The following is a 23,416-nucleotide window of genomic DNA, read 5'->3' as shown; positions in this document are numbered from 1 at the left end:
ATTTGAAAAGGTCTATGCACCCCTATATTCATTGCAGCATTATTTACAATAACTAAGATATGGAAGCAACCTAAGTGTACATCAGTAGATGAATGGATAAAGAAGATGTGCTATAAATATACAATGAAATATTATTTAGTTATAAAAAATGAAATCTTGCCATCTGTGAAAACGTCGGTGGACATAGAGGGTATTATGCTGAGTGAAATAAGTCAGACAGAGAAAGACAAATATTGTACTATATGATTTCACTTATATGTGGAATCTAAAACAACAAATGAATAAACATAACAAAACAGACTCATCAGCACAGAGAACAAATGGGTAGCTGGTAGAGGGGAGGAAGGAAGGGGAATGAAAAGAAAAAAAGGGTAACCATGTGAGGCAATGAATGCTAATTAGCTTGATTTGGGTGATCATTTCACAAAATATATTTATCTGAAAGCATCACATTTTACACCTTAAGTATATACAATTTTTGCCAGTTATACCTCAATAAAGCTGGAAAAACATTTGAAAAGGAGACATAACAACAAAATGTTAACTGTAAAACAATCCTGATTTGATTAGCTCAATTATAAAAACAATAATAATAATATGACTATCTCATTATGAAAAATTGAATGTGGAGTAGATGATAGGTGATACCAAGAGGCTGTTATTACTCTTGTGTGATACTGACATTGCGGTTATACACGAAAACTCTTATTTTCATCAGAGAAGCATTCTAGATAACATAGGTTTTATGACTTGACTCAAGCATGTTGGCACCAAAAGCAAAGGCTATAGAGAAATAAGCAGAAGGAGGATAGAAATATTGTGATGCCTGTTGTATCTGGGTGATGACTATATAGGGCACATTATATCGTTTTCTCTTGTTTTGTGTGAGTTTGCAAATTTTTGTGATAAAAACTGATTTTTTAAAATGTAGATAAAAAGTTTGAAGACACAGAGATGGAAATTAAATCCAATGTTGTGTGCTTGTACTAAGTCTATGTCTGACCAAACGTCTCCATGAGAGCATGTTATCAAGCATCACTTAAATTGTCTATTTAAAATGTAAAAGAAATGCCCCATTCCTTTTTTTGTAAAATAGTTTTATTGAGATTTAATTTACCAACCATAAGCTTCACTCATTTTAAGTATACAATTCAATGATTTTAGTAAACACATAGAGTTGTAATCTAATTTTAGAACATTATTTTCTACCCAAAAAGATCCCTGCTGCCCATTTGCAGTCAATTCCAATTCCAGCTCTGGGAAACTACTAATCTACTCTGTCTCTACAGATTTTCATTTTCTGCATATTTCATTTAAGTCAAATCCTGCAGTATATGGCTTTGTATCTGCCTTCTTTCATTTAGCATAATCTTTCGAGGTTCTTTCATGTTGTAACATGTGTCAGTGTTTCACTCTCTTGTATTGCCGAATAGTATGTATGTATATTCACATTTTGTTTATCCATCCACTAAACAATGGTCCTTTGGATTACTTCAGCTTTTTGGCTGTTATGAATAATCCTGCTATGAACGTTTGTGAACAGGTCTTTGAGCGAACATAGGTTTTCCTTTGTCTAGGGTAGATACCTGGGAGTGGAGCTTTTGGGGCCTTACAGTAAACTGAAGTTTTAACATTTTAAGTAGCTGCCAAACTGTTTTCCAGAGTGGCTGCACCATTTTACATTCCCATCAACAGTGTATGAAGGTTCCAGTTTCTTCTCCACATCCTCACAAGCCCTCGCTATTGCTTGTGTTTTTTATTATAGCCATCCTAGTGGGTATGAAGTTGTATCTCACTGTGGGTTTTAATTTGTATTACCCTAGTGGCTAATGATACTGAGCATCTTTCCATGTGCTTATCAGTCATTTGTATATCTTCTTTAGTGATATAACTGCTTCAACCTTTTGTAAATTCTGAGAAAAAAAAATTTATATGAATAATGCTTTTTTCTCTTCATATATATATATAATCTTAAAGATCTGTATCAATAGTTGGAATGATACATAGAATATGAATTATACACAAGGCCCTATGATTCCAAATGACCACTTTAACTCATATCTAAGAGGCTTTTCTTTTCTTCTGCAGACCCAGCGAACTCAGCCCCGTCCATACTGGATGGGTTTGATCATCGCAAAGCCATGGCGGGGCAGCGTGTGGAGTTGCCTTGCAAAGCGCTTGGCCACCCTGAGCCAGATTACCGCTGGCTGAAGGACAACATGCCCCTGGAACTTTCTGGAAGATTCCAGAAGACCATGACTGGGCTGCTTATTGAGAATGCACGCCCCTCAGACTCAGGCAGCTATGTGTGTGAAGTGTCCAACAGATATGGAACTGCTAAGGTGATAGGCCGCCTGTACGTGAAACGTAAGTTGGATGGTAACTTGCAGTGGTGATGGTGGAGCTCTTGTTACAAGCCGACCTCCGGGCTTTCTCTGTAGCCCCCACGAATCCTCACAGCAGCCCTGCTGAGACCCACAGGAGCCCCATTTTACAGACAAGGAAATTGAGGCTCCAAATTCTCAAGGTTACACAGCTGGAGAGTTGGGAGCCACAGGATATATTTCCAAGATAACATTACCTAGCTGTTGAATTCAGAATGGTCAGCCTGTCTGCAAGTCAGTGGAGGGAGAGGGGCAGGGTGGTGCTGGCAGCAAAAACAGTGGTGATCAGATCAAAGCAGTTGTCCTTGGCCTGTTTCCAGATGCTGCTTTAAATTTCTAAATGGGGCTATTATCAGCTCTGTAGAGGGCTGTATATAAGGTTGTAATTATCCAAATATTGGACTTGGACTCAATATTATAGATAATTTAGGCCAAGTATGGTAGATATATATCATCTCTAATTGATTTGTAGTGGCTGATGTGAGGAAGATGTTGAGAAGGATGCCAAAGGTTGACTCGGAAGAAGGAGGGGTGTGATTGCAGGGGGAAGCGCTCTAACCTAGTTGAAAAGCCTTAACATGCAGAAACCAAATCAAAGCGAGTTACTCAAGATCACATGGCCAGAAATGAGTGGCGGAACTCTGGTCAAAATATATGGCTCTCAGTTGCCAGCATGCTATCATACGTATCTGTGTACATAAACATTTGATGAACTGAACTGAGCAAACTGAATACGAGTCTGACATTGAAAAGGGAGGCATTTTCTTACCCTGGCTTTTTTCCAGCCTTATGCCTGTTTATGGAGCTGCCTCTTCAGTGTCACCCTGGGTGTAGACAGCTTTAGCACAATACCAGCCCAAGCGAGTACATTTGAAATAAATATCCCAATGACTGCCTGGAATCGGCTGTCCAGACTGCGTCCTGCAAACGTCATTCGAACATGCTTAGGCAGAGATTAGAAAGAAAAGGAGGATAATGTCTGCACAGTTATATTCCGATGGCTGAAGAGCCTTGTAGATGAAACAATGCAGCATTGGACAGCCAATGAGAATCACTCCAACATGCAGGCTCAACACCACCTTTCGTGGCTCCCCAGTTTCTGTTGAATAAAGTTTATATCTTAGGATAGTATGGAAAGCATCTCAAGTAAAGCTGTACGGCCCTACTTCTCATAGTTTTTCTTCAACAAACCCTACTCCTGTGAAATCTCACTTCTTCCTGTTCCCGTACGAACCTGTTCCTTCCCTAATTGCAAGTCTTGCTGCCGCCTCCTCCTGTAATGTAAGATGGCGTTCAAATACTTGAATGTCTAAAACTTCCCATCTTTCTAAGTCTAATGCAATGCCTCATTCTCAGAACATCCCCTGTTTCCCTCCTATTTTCTGCTCAAGGCTCAGAGTATTTTATTGCTTTCTCTGTAAAGGCATTTACCACTGTCTACATTTTAAAAGTTATTTGTGGAAAAGTCTTAATTCTGACTGTGCTTGTTTTCATCTTGGTACCCTGCCACGTCTGGAAACGTTCCAGATATGTCTCTAACGCTCCCATCCTCCCTTCTGACTATTCCCTTTGTTTGGTCTCTCTTCTCCAGGCGAAAAGGATGCTCCTGGGTTCCAAGTTCTGAACCTTCTTCTGTTCTCTCTTGTCGCTTTTCTTGGGGTGCCCTCTTTTATCTTATGGCTTCAAGTTCCTCCCTCTGAAAACAGCCCTGAATTTGCATATGCTCAGCCCCAGCCTCCTTGTTGAGTGTCAGGTGAGCAGCGTGTCTCCCGATTGTATACCAGATGCCTACCTGGCACTTCCAAAGAGCAGTATCCCAAACTTCTCTCCACCATCTCTCTACCATTTACCAGCCTCTTGTTATTCTAGACATCTTTCAGCCTCGAACCCTCCAAGTGCAAACTTTAAGTCCTGGATCCTCTTTAAGACTTTTCTTTCATGTCCAAGTACTGCCAAGTCCTAGAGATCATATCTCAACCGTGTTTCTCAGCTGTGCTCTCCACCTCCACCCAGTCCTAGATCGATTTTTGTTTTGTTTTTTAAGTTTATTTTTATTGGAGGAGAGTTGCTTTACAATGCTGTGTTAGTTTCTGCTGTACAGCAAAGTGAATCAGCTATACGTATACATATATCCCCTGATTTTTGGACTTCCTTCCCATTTAGGTCACCACAGAGCATTGAGTAGAGTTCCCTGTGCTATGCGGTAGGTTCTCATTACTAGACCGAGTTTTTGTTTTTGGTTTTGGTTTTTTTTTGCGGTACGCGGGCCTCTCACGGTTGCGGCCTCTCCCGTTGCGGAGCACAGGCTCTGGACGCGCAGGCTCAGCGGCCACGGCTCACGGGCCCAGCCGCTCCGCGGCACGCGGGATCTTCCCGGACCGGGGCTCGAACCCGTGTCCCCTGCATCGGCAGGCGGACTCTCAACCACTGCGCCACTAGGGAAGCCCTAGATCGAGTTTTACCTGCACCTCCACGAGACATCTGCAATGCCCCTTGGCTGACCAGTTTCCCCACTGTCATCTGTCCAACACAATGTGATCGATGGATTCTCCTAAAAATGTGTTTGTCTATAGCACTTACTTGCTAAATATTCTAGAAAGCTTTCTTTAGCTCCCTCTGATTTAATTCCAAAATCTCGAGGTCTTTTGTGGTCTTGTCCCAGACTGCCTGTGTAATTTTTCTCCCACTGTTCTCCTTCAGAGACCTTGTGTTGCATCCAAACTGATCCAAAACTCTTCCTGAGACCTGGCAGCGCCTCATGCTCTAATTCCTGCAGCTCCCACTCTTCACGAGGCCCTCTCTTCATCCCAGCTGGCCTCAGTCCTATCCATCCTTGATGTCTGAGGACATTCTATCGATCCTCTTCCACACAGTGTACGTCTCTAATGGACGCTTTGGGTTACTATCTTCCTTCTTGTATTTGTCTTATCCATCTGGAAGACTGAATTCCTTAAAGACTTCACAATGTGGTGACCCAAGAAGTCAGTAATAACTGGGGTAAACAACTGGTTTTTGCCATTTACCTGTTGAATGGATTTGATTAAATTATTTGATCTCTCGAAATAATCGTTTCTTCTTCTGTAAAATGGAGATGATAACACAAAACTTGCAGGACTGTGGGAAGACTGGTTGAACTAATGTTCAAAAGATATTTGGTAGCTTTATGGCACATGCTAGTGGCACCACAAACGTTATTCATGTTTGCCTCACCTGTGAGTTTAACCCCATCCTTGGCATACAGTAGATGTTCAATAAATGCTTACGGCATTCAATTGGGTTTGCTGAATGAAAACATAGGAAGTCAAAGATGAGAGTTACCACCTATCCAAGGAAGTTAGCCTCATTTTAAAGAAAAAAACCCTGTTTCATGGTCACGAATCCTAATATCTACCTGCTTTCTTACAGCCGTTTGTTACTGGCCCTGGTTAAGCCACATAGGGGAGGGGAGTGAGTATGTGTGTGTGAGAATGGCCCAGAGCAAACCCATCTGTGCCGCGCTGGGAGGTGGCCAATAGGATTTAAATATTCAAATATCTCTGTCCTTGCTGGCAGCCAGCACATTGCATTTCTTACCGTCAGTGCGTTAACACTCACATTTACTCAGTGAGAAAGCAGTCTGACCCACGTCAGTCTATTTACTCTACAGTGAAAGGAGCCCAGAAAAAAACAACAATGAATAGTGATCAGGATGTTCCCAAACAAAATGGTGCACCATGAAATAATACTGAAATAAGAATATATGGAGTGCGTTCTTTTTGTGAGGTTCTTTTCTTTTCATTTTTGCAATGCCATTCCCTACAAAAGCAAAAGAAGGATAACAGTCTTAACAAGAAATTTACTTCAACGGAAAATCTGTACACATTATCACTTACAGCAACCGTACACGGTAAATTAATTGTAAAAAGTGTTCTTTCTAAACCCCTCTGCTGCCTTAACTCTTGGAGGATTACAGGTAGAAGGCCTACCTAGTGCTATATACAAGTCCCAGATTAAGACTGCAAAACTTACATAAAACCTATTAACTTATCAGCTCAGTTTAATATCTTTGACTATTCAGTGCCCTGTATGAGGAAAAAACCCACCTTGACATATTGACAAACGGGCCAAAAGTGCTTGCGGAGATGCCTTGGCCTGTCGAAAGTCTAACATGTTGTTGAAATGACCTCTACATGTGTGATGTTTTTACCTTCTTTTTTTCTCTTCCCCCAAACTCCAGAGCCACTGAAAGCTACCATCAGCCCCAGGCAAGTTAAAAGCAGCGTGGGCAGCCAGGTCTCCTTGTCCTGCAGCGTGACAGGAAGCGAGGGCCGGGAGCTCTCCTGGTACCGAAACGGTGAAGTTGTCAACCCCGGGAAAAACGTTAGGCTCACAGGGATCAACCACGAAAACCTTATAATGGATCACATGGTCCGAAGTGACGGGGGCGCGTACCAGTGCTTTGTGCGCAAGGACAGGCTCTCCGCCCAAGACCATGCGCAGGTGGTCCTTGAAGGTCAGTGGGCCTCGTGACAGGGTTCAGCGAAAAAAGAGCCCAAACCCAGAGCGCTCAAGAGCAAGAGTGAAGGGTGAAACACTGCTCATAGCTCACAGTTTTAAGATTTCTGTCTATCTGACCAGCTAATAATTCTACCCTAGTTTTTCAAGCTCCACTGGGCAAATAAAAGAATACGTTCTGGTGAAATGAACATTGTCTATGGTAGAAGTAACATAAGTAACGTGATTTAACTTAAAGTTAAGTAACATAAATGTTGCCCACTCACGTGTTTAAAGTTACTTGTCAAGATGCAGACCGTAGAAACTTGAGATTTATGGTTTGGTTGACAATTCATTGTCCTCTAGACCAGGGTCTCTCAGGAGCGCGTGCTTTGGAAGGCTGCTTTATGCACTGTAGGATGTTGAGCAGCCTCCCCTCACTAGATGCTAACAGCGCCTTCCTCCAGTGTGACAAACAAAAATGTCTCTAGACGTTGCCAAGTGTCCCCTGGAGGGGAAAACAGCTCCCCCAAAATTGATAAGCACGATTTTGGAGGCAACATTTAGAGCAACGTTTCAATGTAGTGCTTGGTGGAGTGAAAAAATGGCTTCGGGTTTGTGGGGTTGTCTATTTGGGTCCATAGAGGCCCAGATTTAGGTGAATGGAATTTTTGAAGAATTACCTTGTGTTATCGTAATAGGTTTTAGGTATGTTATGTTGTTTTCTTTTCTTAACTGCCTGCTGCCTACTTACATCTTCAAGCTTATCAATCAGCCAGGGAAAGAAGCTATTAAGGTAACAGTCAAGCGAGAGACGTATGTTTATCACCAGATAATTGAACTAGCTTTTATCTGTGTATTTGCATGTCTCGTTGGAAATTGTGCCTTCTTATATAATTTAAAATTCATCTGTTATCAACTGATTAAAATAACTACATGAGTTTCATATAGCCTAAAGGAGGAAAAAAGAAAATCCATTTATATATGAAAATAAGTTTAAATATCTCTTGATGCTAAGAGGATATGAAACAGTCTTGGAATGACATTCTTATTTTGATTCGAGCATTTCCTTGCAGACAGTGAGCATTTTAAAGTGGAGGCGAAATTAGCTGAAGGCACGGTACTCATATTAAAAGCCTGACACTGTGTTCCACATAATAATTAAGTGCAGACAGTAATCAATTTGCACAGAGCCAGTTTGCTAATGATGATGCCCTGTAGCCCTCACATAGTCACTATTTTTAGATTCTTTGTAGAAAAGGGAGAGATTACCTGTCTAGCACTGGTTACCTTGGCAACCATCTCCTGTGACGAAGAAAACCTAAAGAGCATATTGATAATCCATAATGATGTCGAAAGAGGTGAGGTTATCAGAGAGTGACAGCAAGAAAGATTTCAAAGACACTCAGGTCTTACTGGGAAAATAATGTCTGCTTTCATCTCCAAAAAAGCCTGTTGCTTGAATAAAAAGAGGGGGCAGAGGAGCACACTGAGCCTACTTACGGATTGATTTGTTGCATGTCAGTTTCCATTTGGGACAAGAAGCTTCACTTTATTTTTTCTCGTCTGAAAGATGATAATGCTAATGTCGCCAAAGAGAGCAGAAATGGAATTACAAATACATAGCTAGTAACTGCCTTAAAATGGTGTCTAACTATATCCTTGTTACGACGTAACCTCCTGTAACAGCTATGGATTAACGTGGATTATAAAAACTCACGATACTGTGGACTAAGCATGGCCATTGACATAATGTAGAATCTTGGAATATTTCCTATGAGGACAAAGAAACTGGAATGGAAGTTTAAAGAACTGGAATCTAATAATTATAGCTCCAAGATCAGACCAGAACACCTGGAAAATGGAATCATAAAGAAGAATAAGAACAAGTCCTATTTCTGGAAATGATGGAGTAGCAGGTATCAGACTAACCTGCAAGCAGATGAAAATTTTGAACTTTGGGAAAAAGCAAAACTGTTTGCAGACACTGGGGAAACACCCAAAAGCAGGCAGAAAGAATTTCACCCTTGAAAGAAGGGGAAAAATATTAGGTGATTTCTACACCAATACCACATTTCCCCTGAGGATGTTTTCCAGTGCTGGTGGGATGGAAAGGTGGGGAAACTAGAACACAAAAAGAAATGCAAAAACTACAGTCTTAATGAGATTGAAATGAATTTTTTTAACTTATTCTTTTCAACATTTAAAAAAACTATCAATATACATGTCTATATATATCAAAAATAGTCTTTAAAAGTTAAGGCGAAATAAAGATATTTTTAATAAACAAAAGCTTGAAGAATGTAACGCCAGAAGCCCTACCTGCACACCAAGAAATGGTAAATGAAGTCATTCAGGGTGAAGAAAATGACCTAAAATGGAAACTCACATCTATAGCGTGAGAGTATGAGAAATGAGAAATATGTTAGTAAACATTTAGCAAAATTGTTTTCTCTCTTTTAATTCCTTTAAACAGCAATTGACAAATTAAACAACTACACAATTACAATACTGTGTTATAGAGTTTATAACATAAATAGAATAACACAATGGACAGAATAGAAATTAAATTCTTTGAAATCATTTGTTGCAAAGTTCCTCCATTTCACATGAAGGATGATAATTTTAACTTTTAGTAGATTTGATTAAAATTATATGTACATATACATATGTATAAATTTGCATGTACACATTAATGTTAATATATGTATAAATATATATGAAAATGGAAAGGCAAATATGGAATGAGAGAAAATATTAAACACAGACATTTATATATAATGTATACTATATATATATATATACACATATGTCTGACAAACATTATATGTAATTTATATGAGATATCTGACATATACACATGTAAAAGTAAACTTGTATGTGTGTATGTATATACCTTGTATCCAGTATATATGTATATATTATATATATACTTGTATTCAGTAGACATAAAGGACTCCTACAAATCAATAACAAAGGCAAATAGTCTAACACAAAAATGGAAAAAAGGTTTGAGCAGACATTTTAAGAAAGGAAATACACAAATGGCCAATAAGGACAGGAAAACAACATCACTTCCACAGTATTTGTCAAAAACGCAAAACTTGTATCTAATCACCAGGAAATATCAAACTGAATTTGAGCAACTGACTACAGAGTAACTTCAAACATGTCGAAGTCAAGAAACGCAACAGAGACTGAGGAATGTTGCATATGAAAAGCTACTAAAGACAGATTCTAGGTCCATCCACCTCACTACAAATAACTCAATTTCGTTCCTTTTTATGGCTGAGTAATATTCCATTGCATTTATGTGCCACATCTTCTTTATCCATTCATCTGTCGATGGGCATTCAGGTTGCTTCCATGCCCTGGCTATTGTAAATAGAGCTGCAGTGAACATTGGGGTGCATGTGTCTTTTTGAATTATGGTTTTCTCAGGGTAAGGGCAGGAAAAAAGGCATAGACATAGAGAATGGACTTGAGGACATGGCAGGGAGGGGGAAACTGGGGTGAAGTGAGAGTAGCATGGACGTATACACACTACCAAATGTAAAATAGTTATAGCTAATGGTAAGCAGCAGCATAGCACAGGGAGATCAACTCAGTGCTTTACAAACACCTAGATGGGTGGGGTAGGGAGGGCGGGAGGGAGACGCAAGAGGGAGGGGATATGGGGATATATGTATGCATATAGCTGATTCACTTTGTTGTACAGCAGCAACTAACACAGTATTGTGAAGCAATTATACTCCAATAAAGATCTATTAAAAAAAAGAGAGAGAGAGAGAGAGAGACTAAGGAGCCACCACAAGTAAATGTAAGGTGTGAAACTGATAGAACTTGGGAAAATAGCTGTAAGGGACGTTACTGGTCAATCGGCAGACTTTGCATTAGATAACAGTACGGTTCCAAAGTTACATTTCCTAATTTTGCTGATTGTCCCGTGGTTCTGACAGGTTACATGAGTGTGTAAAGAGGGCACACCCAAACATGGGTTTGAAGCCAAGAACAGGCAAAAGTAATGCATGGTGGTAGAAATCAGAACGTGATCAGCTGTGGTGGGTGAAGATTGATTGAAAGAACCCCTAGCAACTTTGTGGGGGGATGGAAATGGTTTTTATCTTGATCGTTTTGTGGTTACGCAGGTAGATATATTTAACAAAATTCATTCTGTTTGTAAGCTTAAGATCTATACATTTAACTGTAAGTAAATTTTATCTAAAAAATAAAAGTGTAACTGAAGAAAACTTTCCTAAATAGATTTTTTAAAAAGACTTGAGATTTCAGTGCTTAGTGTAAAAATCAGTGAAAAGAAATTCACAGCTAAACACATCCTGACAAATACGTTGAATTGTAAGGTCAAATAAAATAACCTGAACATTCCCAAGTACCAGCAACTGGTTTTGCACAAAGAGTAACGATCAGTATCACATGTAACTTCTCTGTAAATTAAATGTAGAGCATGTTGAAGTCACGTCTGCCACGTTCTACGGGCAAAAGCGCAGGTTCTTTATTTTAATATTATGAAGTTACTTTTGTCATCTTTGATAGTAAAAGAAGGATGTTTGCAATCCAAGGACCTTGCAATATGCTACTTCTGAATGCATCTGGGGGAAAAAAAAGTACCTGAAGGCCTTCTCCAGCCTCAAAACATTGAGTTGGAATGAAGAAGTTAAGATTCAGGAATTTGCAACTGAAAAGATGGTAGAAGGCTCTAGGGAAGCCACCCAGCTCAGGCCACAGAAATAGGCTTCAGGGTTTTGCGGTGATGAATAACTCTTTCTTCAGGGATATTTGAAAATGTTAACACTTACCCTTCTGTGATGGAATTGCAAGATAACTTCAGTCTTATTTCCAGTTTTTCTTTTGTTTATATATACTTTCAGATTTTTCAACAATGAATACATATAATTGTTAAAATTAAAAACTAAAAAAAAAAAATCTGTTAATCATTACCTTTCACTATGGTTAAACCCTTGAAATTAGCACCAAAAAAATTGTTTTTAATATCTCCTCCAGCAAGGTTTATTACCAGACTCAGAAATCCTGTTGCATGTGATCACAGTTATGTCAAAATGACCCATCTACGCCTAGAAAAAAAAGTATCACAGTGTTGATTTATAGTGCCTGCGGCTGGTAGACCCACTAGTAACTTTTCCTTCTCTTGACTTTCATGCATTTTTCTCTCTTTCTTTAAAGGAAGCCCATATCTATATCTCTCTATATAGATATATATATAGGTATACATATATATAGATATAAAGAAACATGTATTTGTGATTACTACCACATAACTTGAGGGAGATAGTCAATATATGTGAGAGAAAAATAATGGAATATGAAAATTTGATCTTTGTCAAAAATAGTGGAAAGTGCTATGGAAACTTTCCTTAAGGTTAAGCTCCTTGTTTGCCTGGGACAGTCTTGCGTTGTGCCTGTTCTCCTGGTATCTGTTTTATTCTCAAAAGCATTCCAGGTTAGATGATAAATTAATGGCCACCCTACTTAAGATACTTACGGAATCTAAAATATGACATAAATGAACTTATCTGTGAAACAGAAAGAGACTCACAGACTTAGAGAACAGACTTGTGGTTGCCAAGGGGGAGGGGGGTGGGGGGAGGATGTATTGGGAGTTTGGGGTTAGCAGATGCCCACTATTATATAGAGAATGGATAAACAGTACGGTCCTACTTTAGAGCACAGGGAACTATATTCAGTATCTTGTGATAAACCATAATGGAAAAGAATATGAAAATGAACCTATATATGTGTATAACTGAATAACTTTGCCTACAGCAGAAATTAACACATTATAAATCAACTATACTTCAGTAAAATAATTTTTTAAAAAAGAAAGAGAGAAAAGATACTTATGGGGATATTTAATGAAACTGAAAGGGTCAAATTTATTTAGCTTCTACCATTACCAAGGCCTTCATGAAAATTCACATGCAGTTACTTGTCATTCAAACTATAAAACATGATTTCTTAGGAGAAAATTATAAAGATGAGATAATCAATCTCTTAGTTCCTTTTTCCTCTAAACAATTCCCCAGTTGAGGGACTTCCCTGGTGGTCCAGTGGTAAAGAATCTGCCTTCCGATGCAGGGGGACGTGGGTTTGATCCCTGGTCGGGGAACTAAGATCCCACGTGCCGCGGGGCAACTAAGCCCGTGTGCCACAACTACTGAGCCTGCGCGCCACAACTAGAGAGAAGCCTGCACACCGCAGTGAAAGATCCCGTGTGCCGCAGCTAAGACCCGAAGCAGCCAAAAAATAAATAAATTTTTAAAAATGAATAAAAAACGATTCCCCACTTGAGCAATCCCTAATTAACCTGGGGGAAGTAGAAAGCTAAAGCGACCATTGGAAGTGTGTGGATTTCCTCTATGTTTATAACTCTGGGTGGGGATATACCAGTTTTGAATTATAAACTTCTTGGGAGATGACATTTTTTACCATGAACATCTGAGTTGTATTATCATTCTTCTTGTTATGACTTCATCAAGAAATATATAAGAAAATTATTAAAGCTTGCTAATGCTATGTTTACTTATTTGGAAAATGAAATTTTGTCCTGATTGGAACTCAGCTTTACCGATAAAACCAGAGTTTTGAGTCGTGTCTGAGAAGCACTACATCCACATCCTAATCATTAAATAGAAGTACTCGGAAGTTGTTTAATTATTTGTATGTGCCACTTCCTTCCGTGCTTTGTCTTCCTGCAGATGGAACTCCCAAAATTATTTCTGCCTTTAGTGAAAAAGTGGTGAGTCCGGCAGAGCCTGTCTCCCTCATGTGCAACGTGAAGGGAACACCGTTGCCCACGATCACGTGGACCCTGGACGATGACCCCATCCTCAAGGGCGGCAGTCACCGCATCAGCCAGATGATTACCTCCGAGGGCAACGTGGTCAGCTACCTGAACATCTCCAGCTCTCAGGTCCGCGACGGGGGAGTCTACCGCTGCACTGCCAACAACTCGGCGGGAGTCGTCCTGTACCAGGCTCGAATAAACGTAAGAGGTGCTTGTCAAATCAGCTCCTCAAAAAACACACATAACTCATTGTAGTGGAGAAGAAGGTTTCTGCATGCACTCAAAGCCGAGTCTTGGAATGCCAAAGACGGATTAACTGTCGCCTCCCATTTCCTACCCTCTGCTTCCTACTCAGGGATGGCAGTGACTGGGTTACTGTTGGAGATGGCATTTTGGTTTCTTTAGTCAGCGTGTTCTCTTGTTTTATTCTTAGACTTGTCCACTGGAGCTTTCCTTTCCTGGTTTATGCTGTGCATGCTCTTTCCTTCCTCCTCGTCCATTCTGCTATGTACCCTTCACGTACCTGGTATTTAACTGACATTCACAGTGCAACATGGCATAACCTCCATCTTCATAACCTAGCGTACAGAGAGAGTTAAACACCTGAATGGCTACCGGAGTTTTCACCAAAAGAGCATGACTGTTCAGTGCAGCTAGTTACCTTTTATTGATTAAATTGCCTTTTGTCCTGTAATTCAAAACATCTTAACAGAAGTAGTTGATAATTAAAGTATTTGACACTCACTCAATTCATTTGAAAGTAACGAACTTAAAAGGAAAATAAAAAAAACCCTTCTTGGTAGAAAATGCCAAATGCAGAAAAAAATGTGCTTAACTGAAACAGATGTCCTTACATGAAACTAATCGACATTTTTCACTCAAGGAAAAGTGTACCCATTTCCACACATAACAGGTACCCTTAAATTATTTTCAAGAGTTTCTCTGTGTCTCTCCAGGGCCTGCAAGCATTCGACCGATGAAAAATATCACAGCAATAGCAGGACGGGACACATACATTCACTGTCGTGTGATTGGCTATCCGTATTACTCCATCAAATGGTACAAGAACTCTAATCTGCTTCCTTTTAACCACCGCCAAGTGGCATTTGAGAACAATGGCACGCTGAAGCTCTCGGATGTGCAAAAGGAAGTTGACGAGGGGGAGTACACCTGCAACGTGCTGGTCCAACCCCAGCTCTCCACCAGCCAGAGCGTCCACGTGACGGTCAAAGGTAAGGCTGTCCCTCGGTCCCCACGCAGCTCACCATTACTAAGCTCAGCTGTTTCACCAGACCAACCATTAGGAGTGGGGCAATCTGAAAATCTGCATATTCAGAATAGGACAGTTACAAAGACTGAAGAATGATAAAGTACATTGGATGTTCTAATCTCTTTACCACTGCATCTTCACCAGACTGATGGTTGATATAGTCTTCTTTTCACGTGAACTTTTGGCTTGGTTTTCCAGGGGATTTGTGTTTTTATAAAATCGTAGAAAAAAGAAACATATCATTGACTTGGTTATCTAGTTGTCTGACAGATTGTTTTAAAACACATAGCTTTGTTTTCCTAAAACCTCCTGAAAGTGAGTTCTTTTAGAAGCCAACTGGAAGAGATTTTCTGTAATGGATGAGGACTTCAAACAAAATAGATGAGCAGGTCAAAGCAACAACATAGGAGTGCTATGTATAAAGGACTCCTCAGAAAATTTTCCTGCCTTTTAAATTATTCCTTACATCATGACATCATGACGTGGGCTGTCATGGACTCTAACCATCAGGGTGAATTTTGGAGATCATGCAGCTCAACCCCAATCTCCTTGTCAGTAAAGACCTAGAAAGTGACGAGACTCCCCCAGGGACATGGAGCTTTGTAGTGTGGCAGACCTTTGGGGAACCCATTTCTTCCATTTCCCAATCCGGTTTCCTCAAGTGAACATAAAAGGAAAATTTTCAGTTATGTAAATAATTGCAGGAAACAGGTCATGCAGGTAGCTCTAATGCACCATGAAGTCATACCAAAAATACGTGGAAACGGCCTCCTGCCCTGCTAGGCTGCCTGCCTGAGCTACACGGTTATCTCCCTAGGTACCAATAATTGTCTTTTAATGTCCTGGTTACAAAGCTGCGTAGGTTTTCCATGGTCTTCCCCAACCATCTTTTCTCACAAATCCTGTTAGCTTACCTATTTAGGGACACCTATAAATACACACACACACACACACACACACACACACACACACACATATGCACACACAACGTATTGTATCATGTAGTATATGTTAGGTAACATGTATTATGTATTACATATTACATACACCTGCGCATAACTTTGAATTTTTTTTTTTAATAACCACATATCTTAAGAATTTTCTCAAATCATTAGAAATTCTTAGTAAGCCAGATTGGTCATAGCTGCATGAAACTTCATTTTGTGATTGTATTTATTTCTTTAACTCTGATGGATGGAATATCTACTCTATGCCGGGTAGGTCAAAACCTCAGAAAATAAGTTCTACTTGATGACGAAGAATTTTCCCTAAAAGAAGCCAACCCCAGGGATAAAAAGAAGCCAAGCAGAGACCATTGGTAGTTAGGGTGGGAGTGGGCACCAGATGGAAGGAGGCTGTCAGGTGTGGCAGTCAGATCAGAGAGGCAGAAAGCAGAATGCCCTCCAGATGCAAGATGATATTAAAACCAAAGAGATCTATAAAACTTACAACAGCCAAATGATCAGAGATAGAGACGTGCCCGGCAGTCTCTAATGATAGCCTTCCAGATGACAGATTAGATGTCTCCACGGACCCTACCATATGAGAATATCACACACTAACAAAAATTTGATTAGAAAGACTTTAAACAATGGGTTTACCAAGAAGCTGGGAATACAAAACTTGCTAAAGAAATCTATATTCCACTGCTGTGCATTCACTGTAAGTTAATTTTTTGTGCACATGTCTGGGCAGAGGAGAGTGTGTATACTTTTTGTTAATCGTTGTTTCAAAACATGCTTTCTTCTGTTTTGAGGAGCAGTGTCTAAACTAAATATAAATACAGTTGTTAGCTATTAATACTACAGTATATCCCACCTTACTTTTATTGAATTTTATCTTTTTGGGTAGACAAATGAAACTGCAGATTCTACAGGCTGAGTGGATAGGGTTAAGCCTGCTTAGACCTGTGTAGGGCTTCCCAGGTGAAAAATAATAAATTCTGGACTCCTATATGTCAACCTAGGGCATACTTTTTGGAGGGAGTCATATTCACGTGCATTGCACTCTAGCAAAGATATTTAGAGTAATTCGATTTAAGATACCACTTGCGTTTCTTGCTTAAAATGACATCTAACTGTCAACATATAGTAACAGTTATACACCATTAACGATTTTAGCCTTTCCTCAGATGTCAGTAGAAAGTCGTAACCATATTAACTTCTGAGCATTTAAATTTGAATTTTAAAATATTTTGAAATGAAGTATGTAAGTTAAATCACACTCCAGTGGTCAGGTTTGTAGCCCATCAAAGCTTTTAAAAAATTAATAACCTTTACTGTTTTCAATTATGATAAGGATTATGATAAGGCAGAGCTAAGACATCAACTGAATTACACAGGAAAAGACTGAAATTTTTGACTCTCCCTGTGGAGCAGGATTGGAAGACAGTCTTCCTTATTTTATTTATATATTTATATACAGCTCCATTACCTTTGCGCTTAGACTACACAGTGAATACTGTATTCGGGTCATTTTAGAAGAGCAAATATGATACCTCAAAAGTTGGCTTCAGGGCTTCCCTGGTGGCGCAGTGGTTGAGAGTCCGCCTGCCGATGCAGGGGACGCGGGTTCGTGCCCCGGTCCGGGAGGATCCCGCAGGCCGCGGAGCGGCTGGGCCCCTGAGCCACTGGCCGCTGAGCCTGCGCGTCCGGAGCCCATGCTCCGCAACGGGAGAGGCCACAGCAGTGAGAGGCCCGCGTACCAGAAAAAAAAAAAAAAAAAAAAAAAGTTGGCTTCATTTGGAAGTGGGCCCACTTGTTTCCATTAATAATGCCGCAAACTGTAAAACTAAACCATTTTTATCTTGTTTCCAGGAGGTTTTTCTTTAACACTGGAGTGGAGTGTGTGTGTGTGTGTGTGTGTGTGTGTGTGTAGATGACATTTGGAAACAATACTATTTTTCAGTCATGGCTTTTTGGCTTCTTTTTTCCCCCTTCACTTATTTTGTATCATATGACTTGGGAAATTAAAAAAAACTCAAAGATTGATATAAATAACATAGTGATCGTTAGTAATGCCTGAAACTTAAGAAATTCTAAAATATATTAACGAGAAGCGCAATTTTGCTGCCTTCAAACATGTAGGGAGAAATGAAAGTCAAAATCCCTTTTTTCACTTCATTTCAATTTAACAAGCAGTGTTACATTTAACACAGTTCAAAGCTCTTCCTGCCTCATTTTAGGTGCCACATGGAACTTGAACAGTGCCCAGTTGAGTGTTCTAATTGCTAAGGACCAACACTGTCAGGAAAGTTAATTAGCTGGTAGATAAAAATGTCACCTTCTATTTGTATTTATATAAAACTTCGTCGTTTACAAAACACTTTCATAATTGTAATCTTAATTAATACTCACAGTGACTCTGTCATGTAGATAAAGCATCACCAGAGAAACAGAATAAGAGAGAGCAGGAGACCTGCTCAGGGTTGTTCAGTAACGTACTCAGGACTCAAATACACATCTTTGCTTTCCAGTACCACCCCATAGTGTGTTTTTGCAAAGTAATTCACATTGCAGTGGAAAGCCAGGATTGAAGTGAGGAGAAATTAACTCAAAGTACCTGGGAAGAAAGCTGTTTAAAAAATCAAGAAAGGAGATTATCTTAGAAGTAAGGGCATGAGCTATCGAGTGCCTAATGTAAGAGAGAGGGAGAATTAGTTAAATTGAAAAGAGGAAAAGGAAGGAATGGATTTGGTGAGCGAACATGGGTAAGAACCAGAGGACTCCAGAAGTTCTAGTCTGGATGATGGCAAGTCCAAGAGTGAGAACCTAAAATGTTCGTGGCTTGGGAAAATCTTATGAACGGTAGGCTTCGTATCATGTGTCTGTGGACCACCATTCTGGATTCAGACCAGGGGAACTTTATATAAGAATTTGGGGAGTGGGCTGAAATTAGTAGAGAGCAGTGGTTGAAATTGTAACTTGGCAAGTGTGTCTAAGAAGCATCAAGCTTTTGGAATTGTATTTTATGAGTTTTTTTAATTAATGTTTGCCAGCTTGTTGTATTTTTTAGATTCCACGTATAAGTGATATCATACAGTATTTGTCTTTCTCTGTCTGACTTACTTCACTTAGCATAATGTCATCCAAGTCTATCCATGCTGCTGCAAATGGCAAATTGTCATTCTTTTTTATGGCCGAGTAGTATTCCATTGTGTATATATATGTATATATATCACATCTGCCTTATCCATGCATCTGTTGATGGACACTTAGGTTGCTTCCTTGTCTTGACAATTGTAAATAACACTAGGAACATTGGGGTGCATATATCTGTTTGAATTAGTGTTTTTGTTTTTTTCAGATATATACCCAGGAGTGGAATTGCTGGGTCATATGGTGGTTCTATTTTTAGTTTTTTGAGAAAAAACTGCAATAAACTAGTGAGTAAAATAAAAAAGAAGCAGACTCACAGATATAGAGAACAAACTAGTGTTTACCAGTGGGGAGAGGGGAGGGGGGGAGGGGTGATATAGGAGTAGGAGATTTTTAGAAAAGATTATTATGGGATTATATGAAATCATGTGTGTGAAACTTTTGAAAATTATAAAGCGCTATAAAATTTAAAGAATCTATTATTCAATAAAAAAGTTAAAAAAATTAATATTTGTCAATAATGAGATGAGATGGTGATGCTAGAAAGGAACTAAAAGCAGTCACAAAATTCACTCTTTCATATTTCATTTCATTTTCTATATGTAGCACTTCCCAGTTCTAATTCGAGACAGATTTTTATCGTGTCCTGCTTCAAACGGATGGAAGAGTTAGGTGTCGTTGACAGCATCTCCGACTCATGGTAGCGATCCTTTGTGTTCTGCAGCCTAACTGACACACTCTTCTGCACCATCTGGCAGAAGGATCCTTCTCCCACTGCAGCTTTTGATCATAGGGTGCATCTCACCTCGTCTGTCATCCTAGCGGTCTCACAGAGCTACTGTTGGTGCAGTTGGGGACATGAACACCCTGTTAAAAAGGGTGCTGAGAATGCGTCTGCTCTCCTCCACCTCTCGGTGAGCAGCCAGGAGCGTAGTCTTCTAATGACATCATTCTCCAAGGGCTCCTGACACCTAATGTCACTTGGCCCAGGCAGAACTGCAGCTCTGTGCACGGAAACAACCTTGGCAGTGTCACCCACTCCCACTTGGTGACTGACGTTTGCTCATTTGCTCTTCCAGCCAGAGCTGGAACCTCCACCAGGTTCCAAACCCAACTCTGTCAGGGATGGAGAGTCCTCTTCTCTTTATCACTTTCACTTTCTTCCACTCTCCTCTCTCCAGCTACTGGAGTCATTTATAATACTGTTCATAGAAAACATAGCATTTCGAGGTTATTTTTCTCTTTCAGGTAGGTGCCTCATTAAAGTTGAGCAATGTTTAATTTAAGGTCCTATTTGCTAGGGTCTTGTGTGACCATAAATTTTAGTCATTTGCAAAACTCTTGTATTGATTTTCAGCAACGACTTAGAGAGTGTACAGTTTCTATTGTGAGTAATATGGGAGAAAATAAATCTGGTGGGGGAACATAAAGGCAATACCTTAAATGTGTAACACTTTCGTGGTAATTTATGACTTCAAATGGGAATTTAAGTTCTCTTTGTTAATGTGATATCCTAATGTGGCAAAAGAAGGCTGATTATGTGGGGAATTTTCACCATCCCTCCTTTGTAAACTACCAAAGACGCACTCATGTTTAAATGTGCTTAAATGGCTGTCGTTTCTCACCTGACCCGAGGAGACGTGCTCTCACACTTCCACAGAAGAGAAGTTCTTTACTTTGGTTAGGATGTCAAAGGCAAGTGCTCCAAACTCAGGCAAGTGTTGGAGCACTTGCCTTCAAACAGATTTGTCCTGGAGATAGGTTGCTTTGTAATTTTTCTTCCAATCTGGAAAATGAAGCTGGTACCTTTCTTTTTTTTTTTAACCTGTTTCTTGTTACATTTTAATTATTTATTTATTTTTAAAATCAATTTCTATTGGAGTAGAGTTGCTTTACCATGTTGTGTTAGTTTCCGCTGTACAGCAAAGTGAATCAGCTCTACGTATACATATATCCTTGCTTTTTTGGATTTCCTTCCCATTTAGGTCACCACGGTACACTGAGTGGAGTCGCTCATTAGTTATCTATTTTACACATAGTATCAGTATTGTATATATGTCAATCCCAATCTCCCAATTCCTCCCACCACCCTCTTCCCCCTTGGTATCCATACATTTGTTCTCTATGTCTGTGTCTTTATTTCTGTTTTGCAAATAAGAGAGGGTGTGGAGAAAAGGGAACCCTCCTGCACTGTTGGTGGGAATGTAAATTGACACAGCCACTATGGAGAACAGTATGGAGGTTCCTTAAAAAACTAAAAATAGAACTACCATATGACCCAGCAATCCCACTATTGGTACCTTTCTTTAAGGAAACACTATATTAATTTTTTTTTTTTTACAAATAACATCTCAAATTGGTTTCCTCTAAGTAGACAAAAAGAAAAAGAACATGTATTTGATTTGCTATGAAGTCAAGGAATGCAAATTTTTATTCAGTTAAAATTAAAATTGTGGGAGAAATAAGGTTTTGCAATACTTGTTATGCATGTTAGACACAGGGACTTCAAGAAGGAGAGAATGAAGTAGAGATGAGAAAGGAAGAAAACATGACAAGAAGATTACTCACACTTTCACTGCCTGGCCCATAGTCAGTCTCTCTGGATATACACACACTTGTATGTGCACACAAACGCACGCAGGGAAAAAACACCTTTGGTAGTGCTTAAGTGATAATGCCCTGGTAATATTTTAATCAGAAAAATTTAAACTCGTTAAATATGGACGAGTACAAACACAAGTAATTGTCAAAATATCTCAGTTCAACAGAATTTGTAGTTTATGCACATGCAATATATAAAAAATATTTATGTTATTACAGTTATTTATAAATATAAAGATATTACATTCACACATAAAGTATTCATATGTGTTAAAATCATGTGTATTATAGTCAAATGTAGATGAACTTAAGTATATATAAAATATGCCTACATATGTGTAAATAGATGATACAAGGATAGAACCTTAGGGATATAAATAAACTTGGGGTTCATCTAGACCAGCATCCCATGTGATACCCAACCTGCCCTTCGACTGTACTCAGATTTTTCCGGACCGTCTGCACGGGGTCTCTGCAGTGCCCCCAGTGAGCTCTAAGCCCTTTCTGATTCTGCTTGGCCATGATGATCAGACATTTCTTCCTCCTGTTGAATACAAATCTGTCTTCTCTAATTCTTCCTCTTCTTTCTGGTCCCATTGTTTCCTCTGGGGCAGCTCAGAGGAACTCTCCCCCTTTCCCATAGAAACTACCCAATGCGGGCAACGATGAGCCACTGCCTTCCTGACTCACCATCTTTAACATCCTCATTCGTTCAACTGTGTTGTGTACAACAAAGCTCAGAAACTGGTTTCCTTTGTAAGGACACGGGGATGTGTCCGTCGCTCTCAGAGAAACACAGCCTTCGAGGAATTGTCTAATGTCTGAAAGAGGAAAAAGAGAATATCACCTCGATCCTGAAGATAAGACTTCTTTGTTATAACCCGAGTCCCCACTGTTGAGACATTCCTTTGGGCTCAAGAACAAAAACCCAGGTGCTGATTGGTCAGATGGGAACTTTGTTCTGTTTTGTCAATATTTGGTTTATACCACACCTTTATCATCAGTTCATACAAATTCCCTATTTTGTTTTATCTTTTTTTTAAACCATTCACCAATTCTGGTATTGTTCTTCCCTATTTCCATGCCACATACTTATGTTTACTTAATATAGTTATCTTTTTAAAAACTTTTTATTTTATATTGGAGTATAGCTGATTAACAGTGTTGTGATAATTTCAGGTGCACAGCAAAGAGACTCTTCCATACATATACATGTATCCATTCTCCCCCAGACTCACCTCCCATCCAGGCTGCCACGTAACACTGAGCAGAGTTCCCTGTGCTGTACAGTAGGTCCTTGTTGGTTATCCATTCTAAATACAGCAGTACATGTCGATCCCAAACTCGTTAACTATCCCTTCCCCCATCCTTCCCCCCAGTAACCATAAGTTTGCTCTCTAAATCTGTATGTTTCTGTTTTGTAAATAAGTTCATTTGTATCATTTCTTTGTAGATTCCGCATATAAGGGATATCATACGGTATTTCTCTTTCTCTGTATGACTAAAATTAGAGCTACCATATGACCCTGCAACCCCACTCCTGGGCATATGTCTGGAGAAAAACATAGTCCAAAAGGATACATGCACCACAAAGTTCATTGCAGCACTGTTTACAATAGCCAGGACATGGAAGCAACCTAAATGTCCATGGACAGAGGAATGGATATAGAAGATGTGGTACATATATTTATCTTAAATACGCTTTCTATGCCCTTATTAAGATAAAGATAAGATAAAACCATAAAAGTAAACGCTTAGGTTGTCTCCT

At 39.5% G+C, this 23,416-nt stretch overlaps 1 protein-coding gene across 1 annotated transcript in view; it reads left to right on the top strand.

The window, feature by feature from the left end:
- Positions 1-23,416, top strand: part of DSCAM (DS cell adhesion molecule) — a 759,593-nt gene that overhangs the window by 445,764 nt on the left and 290,413 nt on the right. The window contains exons 6-9 of the mRNA XM_024120069.1: positions 2,089-2,367; positions 6,601-6,876; positions 13,592-13,888; positions 14,637-14,912. Of these exons, the coding sequence (XP_023975837.1) occupies positions 2,089-2,367; positions 6,601-6,876; positions 13,592-13,888; positions 14,637-14,912 (1,128 nt within the window). The remainder of the gene's footprint in view (positions 1-2,088; positions 2,368-6,600; positions 6,877-13,591; positions 13,889-14,636; positions 14,913-23,416) is intronic.

Source organism: Physeter macrocephalus, chromosome 8 (genome assembly GCF_002837175.3).
Source record: "Physeter macrocephalus isolate SW-GA chromosome 8, ASM283717v5, whole genome shotgun sequence".
NCBI classification, from domain to species: Eukaryota; Metazoa; Chordata; class Mammalia; order Artiodactyla; family Physeteridae; genus Physeter; species Physeter macrocephalus.
This window is presented reverse-complemented; position numbering and strand designations above follow the sequence as displayed.